A 14,855-nucleotide genomic window follows, 5' to 3' on the forward strand; every position below is an offset into this window, starting at 1 on the left:
CTATTTTGGTTTTTGCAGCTATATAGAGACTTCATTTATGGTTTTATTTGATACAAACTTCCAAAATATCTTCAACAACAATAAATCTTGGATTCCATGACAAATTAGATCCAATCGTAGGTTCCAGAGTTATTAGTCCCCTACTGGTTGAAAACCAGTTTCGGGGACTATAGGAATGCACTTTTCCGTCATTCCGTCTGTCCGTCCGTCTGTCTGTCCGTCCGTCTGTCCATCCGTCCGTCTGTCCGTCCGTCCGTCCGCAATTTCGTGTCCGGTCCATAACTCTGTCATCCATGAAGGGATTTTAATATTACTTGGCACAAATGTTTCCCATGATGAGACGACGTGTCTTGCGCAAAACCCGGACCCCTAGCTCAAAGGTCAAGGTCACAATTGGAGGTCAAAGGTCAACAGGGCTTTTTTCCTGTCCGGTCCATAACTCTCCCATCCATGAAGAGATTTTAATATTACTTGGCACAAATGTTCCCCATGATGAGAGGATGTGTCATGCGCAAATCCCGGACCCCTAGCTCAAAGGTCAAGGTCACAATTGGAGGTCAAAGGTCAACAGGGCTTTTTTCCTGTCCGGTCCATAACTCTCCCATCCATGAAGAGATTTTAATATTACTTGGCACAAATGTTCCCCATGAGGAGACGACGTGTCATGTGCAAAACCTGGACCCCTAGCTTAAAGGTCAAGGTCACAATTGGAGGTCAAAGGTCAACAGGGCTTTTTTCCTGTCCGGTCCATAACTCTCCCATCTATGAAGGGATTTTAATATTACTTGGCACAAATGTATCTCATAATAAGACGATGTGTCATGCACAACTTTCAGACCCCTAGTTCAAAGGTCAAGGTCACACTTAGCAGTCAAATGTTAACATAGCATGAACAGGGTCTGTTTCGTGTCCGGTCCATAACTCTGACATTCATTAAGGGATTTTAATATCACTTAGCACAAGTGTTCCCCATGGTGAGACGACGTGTCATGCGCAAATCCCGGACCCCTTGCTCAAAGGTCAAGGTCACAATTGGGGGTCAAAGGTCAACAGAGTTTTTTTTCCTGTCTCGTCCATAACTCTGCCATCCATGAAGGGATTTTAATATTACTTGGCACAAATGTTCCCCATGATGAGACAACATGTCATGCGCAAAGCGCAGACCCTTAGTTCAAAGGTCAAGGTCACAATTGGAGGTCAAAGGTCAATAAGGTGTTTTCCCTGTCCGATCCAGAACTCTGTCATCCATCAAGGGATTACAATATTACTTGGCATAAATGTTTCCCATGGTGAGACGACGTGTCATGCGCAACACCCAGTACCCTAGCTTAAAGGTCAAGGTCACACTTTGAGATCAAAGGTCAAGAGGATTTTTTTCCTGTCCGGTCTATAACTTTGTCATGCAAAGCAGGATTTAGATATCAGTTAGCACAAATATTCCCCTGGATGAGACAACGTCATGCGCAAGAACCAGGTCCCTAGGTCTAAGGTCAAGGTCATATTTAGAGGTCAAAGGTCAAATTCAAGAATGACTTTGTAAGGAACATTTCTTCTTCATGCATGGAGGGATTTTGATGTAACTTGGACCAAATGTTCACCACCATGAGGCACCCTTGTTTTTAGAATTACGTCCCTTTGTTGTTACTATAAATAGATTTTATTGTAACTTTTTTATTACTGGCGGTAGAGAAAAATCGAGACCACTTTTCTGTGGTACAGCATGCATGTTACATCCAATTTTTAGGTGTATTTTGACTTATCTCTACCTGGTAAAGAGTTTCTTGTGGACTTATATTATATAGATTTTTTTTTTTTTTTTTTTTTTTTTTTTTTTTTAAAGATTTATTTCCCTTTGTTGTTACTATAAATAACTTACATGATAACATTTTTATAATCAGCCAAAAATATTCAATATGAAAACAACTGTGGGTTTTTATATATGCACATTTTAATCCAAGTGTGTTGTTATCACATATTGTATATGTAGTACAATATTGTTTATACATCATTGACAGATATCAGTTCATTATGTTATACTGCAGTAGAGAAAATTAGGTGCCTTCCAGTAGGGGACTTTGTATTGCATGGCAATACTTCATTCACTTGTTTTATATCTGATTACCTCCCCTGATTGTAAAATGTAGTCAAAATGGATTAATGTCAGTAAGTACTTTTAGGACTTATTTGAAATTTCATTATTGTCATTAGTTGGACTGAGCCAGTCAGAGTAGATAACTATGGACTGATTTTATGTCAAATTACCTCCCTTTATTTCAAATTAAAATGGGTATATCTCCGTAACTAATGAAAATACTGATCTGAAATTTCATTTATGTCAACAGATTTATTTGGCAGATCCTTCTTTTGTTCACTTACAATAATTTTTTTTTAGCTCACCTGTCACGAAGTGACAAGGTGAGCTTTTGTGATCGCGCGGTGTCCGTCGTCCGTCGGTCCGTGCGTAAACTTTTGCTTGTGACATCTCTAGAGGTCACAGTTTTCATGGAAACTTTATGAAAGTTGGTCAGAATGTTCATCTTGATGATATCTAGGTCAAGTTCGAAACTGGGTCACGTGCGGTCAAAAACTAGGTCAGTAGATCTAAAAATAGAAAAACCTTGTGACCTCTCTAGAGGCCATATTTTTCATGAGATTTTCATGAAAATTGGTCAGAATGTTCACCTTGATGATATCTAGGTCAAGTTCGAAACTGGGTCACGTGGGGTCAAAAACTAGGTCAGTAGGTCAAAAATAGAAAAACCTTGTGACCTCTCTAGAGGCCATATTTTTCATGAGATCTTCATGAATATTGGTGAGAACGTTCACCTTGATGATATCTAGGTCAAGTTCGAAACTGGGTCACGTGGGGTCAAAAACTAGCTCAGTAGGTCTAAAAATAGAAAAACCTTGTGACCTCTCTAGAGGCCATCTTTCTCAATGGATCTTCATGAAAATTGGTCAGAATGTTTACCTTGATGATATCTAGGTCAAGTTCGAAACTGGGTCACGTGGGCTTACAAACTAGGTCAGTAGATCTAAAAATAGAAAAACCTTGTGACCTCTCTAGAGGCCATATTTTTCATGAGATCTTCATGAATATTGGTCAGAATGTTCACCTTAATGATATCTAGGTCAGTTTCGAAACTGGGTCACGTGGGGTCAAAAACTAGGTCAGTAGGTCTAAAAATAGAAAAACCTTGTGACCTCTCTAGAGGCCATATTTCTCAATGGATCTTCATGAAAATTGGTGAGAATGTTCAGCTTGATGATTTCTAGGTCAGGTTCATAACTGGGTCATCTGCAGTCAAAAACCAGGTCAGTAGGTCGAAAAATAGAAAAACCTTGTGACCTCTCTAGAGGCCATATTTTTCACTAGATCTTCATGAAAATTGGTGAGAATGTTCACCTTGATGATATCTAGGTCAGATTTAAAAGTGGGTCACATGCCTTCTAAAACTAGGTCATTAGGTCAAATAATAGAAAAACCTTGTTACCTCTCTAGAGGTCATATTTTTCAATGGATCTTCATGAAAATTGGTCAGAATTTTTTATCTTGATGATATCTAGGTCACATGTGCTCAAAAACTAGGTCACTATGTCAAATAATAGAAATAACGACGTCATACTCAGTTCAACACTGGGTCATGTGGGGATAGGTGAGCGATTCAGGACCATCATGGTCCTTTTGTTTAAATTACTTCCCTTTCACGTTACTATAAATTTTTAGTAACTTTTTAGCTCACCTGTCACAAAGTGTCAAGGTGAGCTTTTGTGATCGCGCGGTGTCCGTTTTCCGTCCGTAAACTTTTCCTTGTGACATCTCTAGAGGTCACAGTTTTCATGGGATCTTTATGAAAATGGGTCAGAATGTTCATCTTGGTAAATTCTAGGTCAAGTTCGAAACTGGGTCACGTGCCCTCAAAAACTAGGTCAGTAGGTCTAAAAATAGAAAAACCTTGTGACCTCTCTAGAGGCCGTAATTTTCAATGGATCTTCATGAAAATTGGTCAGAATGTTCACCTTGATGATATCTAGGTCCAGTTTGAAACTGGGTCACGTGCGGTCAAAAACTAGGTCAGTAGGTCAAAAATTAGAAAATCCTTGTGACCTCTCTAGAGGCCATATATTTCACAAAATCTTCATGAAAATTGGTCAGAATGTTCACCTTGATGATATCTAGGTCAAGTTCGAAACTGGGTCATGTGCCATCAAAAACTAGGTCAGGAGGTCTAAAAATGAAAAACCTTGTGACATCTCTAGAGGCCATATATTTCACAAGATCTTCATGAAAATTGGTCAGAATGTTTACCTTGATGATATCTAGGTCAAGTTCGAAACTGGGTCACGTGCGGTCAAAAACTAGGTCAGTAGGTCTAAAAATAGAAAAACCTTGTGACCTTTCTAGAGGCCATATATTTCACAAGATCTTCATGAAAATTGGTCAGAACGTTCACCTTGATGATATCTAGGTCAGGTTCAAAACTGGGTCACGTGCCTTCAAAAACTAGGTCAGTAGGTCAAATAATAGAAAAACCTTGTGACCTCTCTAAAGGCCATATTTTTCATGGGATCTGTATGAAATTGGTCTGAATGTTCATTTTGATGATATCTAGGTCAAGTTCGAAACTGGGTCACGTGCGGTCAAAAACTAGGTCAGTAGGTTTAAAAATAGAAAAACCTTGTGACCTCTCTAGAGGCCATATATTTCATGAAAATTGGTCGGAATGTTCACCTTGATGATATCTAAGTCAAGTTCGAAAGTGGGTCACGTGCCATCAAAAACTAGGTCAGAAGGTCAAATAATAGAAAAACCTTGTGACCTCTCTAGAGGCCATATTTTCCATGGGATCTATATGAAAGTTGGTCTGAATGTTCATCTTGATGATATCTAGGTCAAGTTCGAAAGTGGGTCACGTGCCGTCAAAAACTAGGTCAGTAGGTCAAATAATAGAAAAACCTTGTGACCTCTTTAAAGGCCATATTTTTCAATGGATCTTCATGAAAGTTGGTCTGAATGTTCATCTTGATGATATCTAGGTCAAGTTCGAAACAGGGTCATGTGCGGTCAAAAACTAGGTCAGTAGGTCTAAAAATAGAAAAACCTTGTGACCTCTCTAGAGGCCATACTTGTGAATGGATCTCCATAAAAATTGGTCGGAATGTTCATCTTGATGATATCTAGGTCAAGTTCGAAAGTGGGTCACGTGCCTTCAAAAAGTAGGTCATTAGGTCAAATAATGAAAAAATGTTGTGACCTCTCTAGAGGCCATATTTTTCATGGGATCTGTATGAAAGTTGGTCTGAATGTTTATCTTGATGATATCTAAATCAGGTTTGAAACTGGGTCAACTGCGATCAAAAACTGGGTCAGTAGGTCTTGAAATAGAAAAACCTTGTGACCTCTCTAGAGGCCATACCCTTGAATGGATCTTCATGAAAATTGGTCAGAATGTTCACCTTGATGATATCTAGGTCAAGTTTGAAACTGGGTCACGTGCCTTAAAAAACTAGGTCAATAGGTCAAATAATAGAAAAACCTTGTGACCTCTCTAGAGACCATATTTTTCAATGGATCTTCATGAAAATTGGTCAGAATTTTTATCTTGATAATATCTAGGTCAGGTTCAAAACTGGGTCACATGAGCTTTTCTGTGGTACAACATGGATGGTACCTCCAATTTTTAGGTGTATTTTGACATATCTGTACCTTGTAAGAATTTTTTTTTCTTTTTGGTTAAATTTCTTCCCTTTGTTGTTACTGTTCTTTGGACTTAGATATTTTTTCTGAGGACCTTCTTGTCCTCAAGTGCAATGATAACAGGTGAGTGATATAGGGCCATCATGGCCCTCTTGTTAGAGTTATGGCCCCTGAAATAGTCAAAAATGCACATTTTCACCTTGTGACACGCCTAGCTCAAAAAGTATTTGATATAGATTCATGAAACCTTGCATGAGTCTTAATCATGATATGAACTTGCGCACCTCTTATTTTTCGTCTGGGTCCACCCCCTATTTCCAGAGTTATGGCCCCTGAAATAGTCAAAAATGCACATTTTCACCTTGTGACGCGCCTACCTCAAAAAGTATATGATATAAATGGATGAAAATTTACATGAGTCTTTATTATGCCCCCCTTCGAAGAAGGAGGGGTATATTGTTTTGCAGATGTCGGTCGGTCGGTCGGAATGTACTACAATCCGTTTCCGGATGATAACTCAAGAACTCTTGGGCCTAGGATCATGAAAGTTGATAGGGAGGTTGGTCATCACCAGCAGATGACTCCTATTGATTTTGAGGTCTGTATGTCAAAGGTCAAGGTCACAGTGACCCTGAATAGTAAAATGGTTTCCGGATGATAACTCAAGAACCCTTGGGCCTAGGATCATGAAAGTTGATAGGGAGGTTGATCATGACCAGCAGATGACCCCTATTGATTTTGAGGTCAGTATGTTAAAGGTCAAGGTCACAGTGACCCTGAATAGTTAAACGGTTTCCGGATGATAACTCAAGAATGCTTAGGCCTAGGGTCACAAAAGTTGATAGGGAGATTGGTCATGACTAGCAGATGACCCCTATTGATTTTGAGATCAGTATGTCAAAGGTCAAGGTCACAGTGACCAGGAACAGTAAAATGGTTTCCGGGCAATAACTCAAGAACGCTTGGGCCTAGTGTCAGGGAAATTGATAGTAAGGTTGGTCATGACCAGCAGATGACCCCTATTGATTTTGAGGTCATTAGGTCAAAGGTCAAGGTCACAGTGACCAGGAACAGTTAAACGGTTTCTGACCTTCTTGTCCAAAACCATAGGGCCTAGGGCTTTGATATTTGGTATGAAGCACAATCTAGTGGTCCTCTAACAAGGTTGTTCAGATTATTTCCCTGGGGTCAAATATGGCCCCACCCCGGGGGTCACATGGTTTATATAGACTTATATAGGAAAAAACTTTGAAAAACCTCTTGTCCAAAACCACAGGGCCTAGGGCTTTGATATTTTGTATATGAAATCATCTAGTGGTCCTCTACTAAGATTGTTCAAATTATTCCCCTAGGGTCAAATATGGCTCCCCCCTGGGGGTCACATGGTTTACATAGACTTATATAGAGAGAAACTTTGAAAATCTTCTTGTCGAAACCACAAAGACTATGGCTTTGATATTTTGTAATGTAGCATCATCTAGTGGTTCTCCACCAAGTTTGTTCAAATTATCCCTCTAGGGTCAAATATGGCCCCACCCCAGGGGTCACATGGTTCATATAGATTTATATAGGGAAAAACTTAGAATCTTCATGTCCATAACTTACATCATTCAAATTTGGACCACATGTATAGTTTTGAGTGGCAAGATGAACCTTGACATGAGTTGACCTTGATCTTGACCTAGTGACCTACTTTCACATTTCTGTAGCTACAGCCTTCAAATTTGGACCACATGCATAGGTTTGTGTGCCGAAAAAAACTTTGACCTTGTTATTGACCTAGTGACCTACTTTCACATTTTTGAAGGTACATGCTTCAAATTTGGACCACGTGCATAGTTTTGTGTTCCAAAATAAAATTTGACCTTGATTTTGACCTAGTGACCTACTTTCACATTTCTCAAGCTACAGCCTTCAAATTTGAACCACATGCATAGTTTTGTGTACTGAAATGAACTTTGATCTTGAGATTGACCTAGTGACCTACTTTCACATTTCTGAAGGTAGAAGCTTCAAATTTGGACCACTTGCATAGTTTTGTGTTCCGAAATAAAATTTGACCTTGATTTTGACCTAGTGACCTACTTTCACATTTCTCAAGCTACAGCCTTCAAATTTGAACCACATGCATAGTTTTGTGTACCGAAATGAACTTTGATCTTGAGATTGACCTAGTGACCTACTTCCACATTTCTGAAGCTACAGGCTCCAAATTTGGACTGCATGCATATTTATTTTTATGCCCCCGACAGGAGGCATATTAGTTTTCAACTGTCCGTCAGTTCGTTAGTTAGTTCGTCACAACGTTAACTTTTCGCATGAAGGCACTTTACTCGTGAACCACTGCACCCAGGACCTTCAAACTTCACATGCTGATAGTACTTATTGAGTACACCACCCCTACTGACTTTGGGGTCACCAGGTCAAAGGTCAAGGTCACAGGGGCCAACATTAACTTTTTGCATGAAGGCACTTTACTCGCGAACCACTGCACCCAGGACCTTCAAACTTCACATGCTGATAGTACTTATTGAGTACACCACCCCTACTGACTTTGGGGTCACCAGGTCAAAGGTCAAGGTCACAGGGGCCAACATTAACTTTTTTGCATGAAGGCACTTTACTCGCGAACCACTTCACCCAGGACCTTCAAACTTTACATGCTGATAGTGTTTTATGAGTACACCAACCCTACTGACTTTGGGGTCACCAGGTCAAAGGTCAAGGTCACAGGGGCCAACATTAATTTTTTGCATGAAGGCACTTTACATGCGAACCACTGCACCCAGGACCTTTAAACTTCACATGCTGATAGTACTTATTGAGTACACCACCCCTACTGACTTTGGGGTCACCAGGTCAAAGGTCAAGGTGCTGCGGGGGCATTTGTCACCATCAGTGACAGCTCTTGTTGTGTTCTGAATTGAAATTTGACATTGATGTTTACCTATTACCTACTTTCACATTTCTCAAGCTACAGCCTCCAAATTTGAAGCACATGCATAGTTCTGTCTACCGAAATGAACTTTGACCTTGAAATTGATCTAGTGACCTACTTTCACATTTCTCAAGCCCACAGCTTTCAAATTTGGCCCACCATACACTTTTTTTTGTACCAAAAATGAAATTTGACCTTGATTTTGACCTTGAGCTAGTCTTAAAAATTTGAACATTCAAAAATGGCTCAGTGGATGGCGCCAAGAAACTCTTTAATCTCTTGTTAGGTTAATAGGGTAAAGGTCAAAGTTCAGATTAAACCAGAATGGTAGAACTTTTGTTTACAGTGAGCATATAAATTTCTGTTCCTTGTGCAATTACTGAATGCATCAAGGAGGGTATTTCGTGTTCGACGAGCTCTTGTCATGATATTAACTTGCATACCTCTTATTTATTTGCTGGCTCCTCCCCCTATGTTTAAAGTTATGGCCCCTGAAATAGTAAAAAAAAATGCACATTTTCACCTAATTTATGTGCATAACTCAAAAATTTGTTTAATGTAAATTCATGAGAACCTTGCTTGAGTCTTTATCATAATGTGACCTTGCACACTTGGCATTCTTCTTGCGAATCTTAGGATTATTACGAGTTATGGCCCTTGAAAATAGCCAAAATAGTGGATTTTTTTGTTTGTGATTGCTCATAGCTCAAAAAGTATGTGGTATGAATAATGAATCCTTTTTCATTATTTTTTTTTTGAGGCTAAAACCCCATTTAAGACTGCAAAATTGAATTGTTCCCCTTATTTGTGACAAATGTACCAGTGGGGGGGGGGGGGGGGCAACACCCTGTGTCCTACAGACACATTCTAGTTTGGAATGAATATTAAATCCTGTGACATAGAACTTTTTCTGTTTTCTTTTTCTCCTGGTACTGGAGAGTCATAAAGTTGCTTGTGTAGTGTAACATTGATGTCTAGCTGTCCTCTGTCTTCAAATCTTCATAACATGAAAATATTTCCTTATACAAGCTTGTTACCATTGACTTATGCATAATTTCTAAGAGTAGGAAAAGATGTGAGGAAACAGTTATTCAAGAAATTATAAAACATCCAATGATTGGTTATTTCCAGGTAACAGAATATGTGATACAGGACTAGAGAATCTGTGTAAAGTGTTAAATACTGTACCAAATCTTGTCTACCTCGGACTGGCGTGTAATGATTGACGTAGAAGGCTCAGGTCCCTATGTGCTGCTGTTTCAGCGGAAAATAATAAAAAACATGCAGGTAATAAAAATTGGTTGACTGATTTATGATCTGTTAGTAAGGCTCCTACATTTACACGTTTAAATGAGTCTTGTGTTGTGTTTGACTGGTAAACGTTTACAAAATTTCTACCCAGTTAAACGAAACGATCACCCTTCCAAACATCAAAGTCTTTCTGTGCTCATAAAACTGAACGAAACAAGTGTTTTCTGCCTGTTATAAGATGTCTCTTTTTTTACACCCGTTTTGAAAAAAACGGGACGTATTATTAGGATGGCGCGTGCATCTGTCAGTCCGTCCGTCATAATTCATGTCCGGAGCATAGTTATAACCATTAAAGGTATTGACTTTAAACTTGGCATATAGGTGGATGGCGATGAGACGATATACAGAGCCCTTGAACAGGCACTGTAGGTCAGAGGTCAAGGTCACAAATTGAGCTAAAAGGTCAAAACTGTCCATTATATTTTGTGTCCGGAGCATATCTAAATAAACACACAAGGTATTGACTTCAAACTTGGCTTTTTTGGTAAACAATAAGTCGCCATTTTTGTGCACTTGTTCGATAAATGTAAATTACGTTATCAGGAAATAACTGTTCCATGATACAGTGCTAAATTTGATTCGATTAAAATAGATTGTTCCATTTTGCAATGGAATTGCATCAAACATTGCCAAATGTAGTGTGGAAACATAAAAAAAACAACAACAAAAAAACAGCCTGAACATGCAAAAATGTTATGATAAATTACCTTGAAATTGATATTTTTTGCTGTATATTTTGAGAAAATAATGCATTTATTATTGCTGGCCCCTCTTAAAGAAGGGAAAATGCCAGCCAGAGTCAGACTGAAGACGATAATTGATTGCCCTTTAAATGGTATCGTTTCGTGTTGGAAAGGTTGTGTAAATGCTTATAGAATTCTGTAAATTTGGGAGCTTTATTTTTTAGTTTTAAGCTTTTTAACTCACCTTAGCACAAAATAGACTTTGTTTTCCCATTGAATCACCTGTCAACCTCGAGGCATTGTTGCAGAAGTTGGTGAGAGCAGAAATAAACCTGCATTCTGTTGCTAGAGACAGAAAACAAATAGAGAGATTGATTGTTGAATTCCAGAAAAGCATTTCCAAAGCAAAATTAAAGTAACAAAGTTATAGAAGTAAGTTTTTTTTTTTTTTAATGTTAAAACTGTCTTACAGGTAACCATTTCTGTCATTTTTCAAGTTTTCGTACAATTACATGATTTTTATGTACAGAATTTGACGACGTTAGATCTCGGTCACAACCCATATATGATGGATGCTGTCTGTTTGGCCTCACTGATACGAGGACTACCTCAGCTGACAAGACTGCCCAGTTTTAAACATGTAAACTTTCTGTGAAGTTCTTCCAGAATGATCGACTCCCTTACTGAAGTTTTAAACATAGTAAGTTACTGTTGTAATAGTATGAAGTGACCCTGCTTGTTATCTTGAATGCTTTCATATTCAACAGACCATTCAGCTGTCCTGCAAATGCTCGGTGGATTTACCCAGATGCTTGACGGTGCCCAAAGTAAACGCAGGAAGGATATCTGAGATATACTTCTACCAAAGCAGAAAGGACATTTTGGATATTCCTCCAATGCAAGAGGGACATCTGGGATATTCCTCCACCAAAGCAGGAGGTACATCTGGGATATTCCTCCACCAAAGCAGGAGGAACAACTGGGATATTCCTCCACCAAAGCAGGAGGGACATCTGGGATATTCCTCCAATGCAAAAGGGACATCTGGGATATTCCTCTGCCAAGGCAGGAGGGACATCTGGGATATTCCTCCACCAAAGCAGGAGGTACATCTGGGATATTCCTCCATCAAAGCAGGAGGTACATCTTGGATATTCCTCCACCAGTGCAAGAGGGACATCTTGGAAATTCCTCCACCAAGGCAGAAGGGAAATCTTGGAAATTACTCCACCAAGGCAATATGGACATCTTAGATATTCCTCCACCAAAGCAAGAGGGACATCTTGGAAATTCCTCCACCAAGGCAGGAGGGACATCTTGGAAATTCCTCCACCAAAACAGGAGGGACATCTGGGATATTCCTCCATCAATGCAAGAGGGACATCTTGGAAATTCCTCCACCAAGGCAGGAGGGATATCTGGGATATTCCTCCACCAAAGCAGGAAGGTCATTTTAGATATTCCTCCACCAAGGCAATATGGACATCTTAGATATTCCTCCACCAAGGCAAGTGGGACATTTTAGATATTCATCCACCAATGCAAGAGGGACATCTGGGATATTCCTCAACCAGAGCAGGAGGGGCATCTGGGATATTTCTCTACCAAGGCAGGGGGACATCTGAGATATTCCTACCCCAAAGCAGGAGGTACATCTGGGATATTCCTCAACCAAAGCAGGAGGGACATCTGGGATATTCCTCTACTAAGGCAGGAGGGGCATCCGAGATATTCCTCTACAAAGGCAGGAGGGACATCTGGGATATTCCTCCACCAAAGCAGGAGGGACATCTGAGATATTCCTCTACAAAGGCAGGAGGGACATCTGAGATATTCCTCTACAAAGGCAGGAGGAACATCTGGGATATTCCTCCTGGCACCAAAGCAGGAGGGACATCTGAAATATTCCTCTACCAAAGCAGGAGGGACATCTGAGATATTCCTCTACAAAGGCAGGAGGGACATCTGAGATATTCCTCTACCAAAGCAGGAGGGACATCTGAAATATTCCTCTACCAAAGCAGGAGGGACATCTGAGATATTCCTCTACAAAGGCAGGAGGGACATCTGAGATATTCCTCTACCAAAGCAGAAGGGACATCTTAGATATTTCTCTACCAATGCAGGGGGGGTACATCTGGGATATCTCCACAGGCGGAGGGGACGGGGGGGGGGTATTCCCTCCACCAATGCAAGTGGACATCTTGGAAATTCCTCCACCAAGACATCTGGGATATTCCTCTACCAAGGCAGGAGAGACATCTGAGATATTCCTCCACCAAAGCAGGAGGGACATCTGGGATATTCCCCTACCAAGACAGGAGAGACATTTGAGATATTCCTCCACCAAAGCAGGAGGGACATCTGAGATATTCTGCCACCAAAGCAGGAGGAACATTTGAGATATTCCTTCACCAAAGCAGGAGGGACATCTGAGATATTCTGCCACCAAAGCAGGAGGAACATTTGAGATAATCCTCCACCAAAGCAGGAGGGACATCTGGGATATTCCTCCACCAAGGTAGGAGGGACATCTGGGATATTCCTTTACCAAGGCAGGAGGACATCTTGGATATTCCTCCCCAAAGCAGGAGGTACATCTGGATATTCCCCCACCCAAATCAGGAGGTACATCTTGGATATTCCTCCACCAAGGTAGGAGGGCCCATCTGGGAATTCCTTTACCAAGGCAGGGGGACATCTTGGATTTTCCCTCCACCAAAGCAGGAGGTACATCTGGGATATTCCTCCATCAAAGCAGGAGGTACATCTTGGATATTCCTCCACCAAGGTAGGAGGGACATCTGGGATATTCCTTTACCAAGGCAGGAGGGACATCTTGGATATTCCTCCACCAAAGCAGGAGGTACATCTGGGATATTCCTCCATCAAAGCAGGAGGTACATCTTGGATATTCCTCCACCAAGGTAGGAGGGACATCTGGGATATTCCTTTACCAAGGCAGGAGGGACATCTTGGATATTCCTCCACCAAAGCAGGAGGTACATCTGGGATATTCCTCCATCAAAGCAGGAGGTACATCTTGGATATTCCTCCACCAAGGTAGGAGGGACATCTGGGATATTCCTTTACCAAGGCAGGAGGGACATCTTGGATATTCCTCCACCAAAGCAGGAGGGATATTCCTCTGTCAAAACAGGAGGGACATCTGAGATATTTCTCCACCAATTTAGGGGGGACATCTAGGATAATCCTTCACCAATGCAGGAGATACATCTGGGATATTCCTCCACAACTGAAACCTGAAAGTTGCCATATGATTGATTTGCCAACTGCAAAAATTTAAAACACTGTTTTCCCACTGTTAGATTTTGTCAGGTATGTGAATATTTTAACCAATGTTTTCATACTGTATAGATTTTGTAATTTTTCTTCAGGTTCCAGTTTACAACATGTTGATGTCTCATATAACCAGTTAGGATGTGTTGGTGTAGAGCTGTTCCTGAAATGTCAGAACCCAATGCAGATACTCTCCCTGGATTTGTCCTCAACCATCTCAGACCATAGATCATCACAGGTGTACAGACATATCTACAATTTTGCTTCCCAGGTAGGTGATACAGCATGACCTCAGGTTCATCATACAGTGCTATCTCAAATACATTGTACAGTGCAGCCTCGGGTATGTTATACTGTGCCACCTCAGGTAAGTTGTACAGTGCCAGCTCAGGTACATGATATTATACCACCTCACAGGAGCCACCTTTGTGCTGAGTTTTATTAAACAGTTTTAAGAAGACTAGGACAGAGAAAATTTGTTACATTTTGAAATCGAATCCTGAACGTTGATGAAAACGCAGCCAATTAATGCATGGAAAAGTGGAATACAGTTTATTTTTTCTAAATGGTTAGTTACTTCAGAACCTGCTGATGGAACTGATTATCTGAAACCGAGTAGTTATATTATCATACTCAGCTCAAGTGAATTCTTACCAGAAATAATCAAGCATGTATCGTAATTATATTTTAACAGGATGGTTGTACATTACAAGACATGAAGCTATGTCAGTGTAACCTTGGTACAGAAGATGTTGATTTTCTTGTAAGGTAAAGTCATTTGTCTGCTAATTTATGTTGTTATGTCCAACACGAAGGTCTAATCATTTTAGGAGAGACTCTGCAGTCCAGCTATAAAATTACTTGAAATTACTAACTTGCCCCACACCGTAGAGATTTGAAACCTTGCTTGGTATTCAGAATTCTT

General features: G+C 40.3%; 1 protein-coding gene across 1 annotated transcript in view; it reads left to right on the forward strand.

The window, feature by feature from the left end:
- The window catches only part of LOC128553369 (tonsoku-like protein), a gene marked incomplete at its 5' end in the record, with an annotated part of 32,245 nt that extends 22,383 nt beyond the window's left edge, over positions 1-9,862 (forward strand). Inside the window, one exon of the mRNA XM_053534507.1 lies at positions 9,768-9,862. Coding sequence (XP_053390482.1) covers positions 9,768-9,862 — 95 coding nt within the window. The remainder of the gene's footprint in view (positions 1-9,767) is intronic.
- Between the last annotated feature and the right edge of the window lie 4,993 nt (positions 9,863-14,855).

The sequence above is a fragment of the Mercenaria mercenaria genome, unplaced genomic scaffold (genome assembly GCF_021730395.1).
Source record: "Mercenaria mercenaria strain notata unplaced genomic scaffold, MADL_Memer_1 contig_3750, whole genome shotgun sequence".
NCBI lineage: Eukaryota > Metazoa > Mollusca > Bivalvia > Venerida > Veneridae > Mercenaria > Mercenaria mercenaria.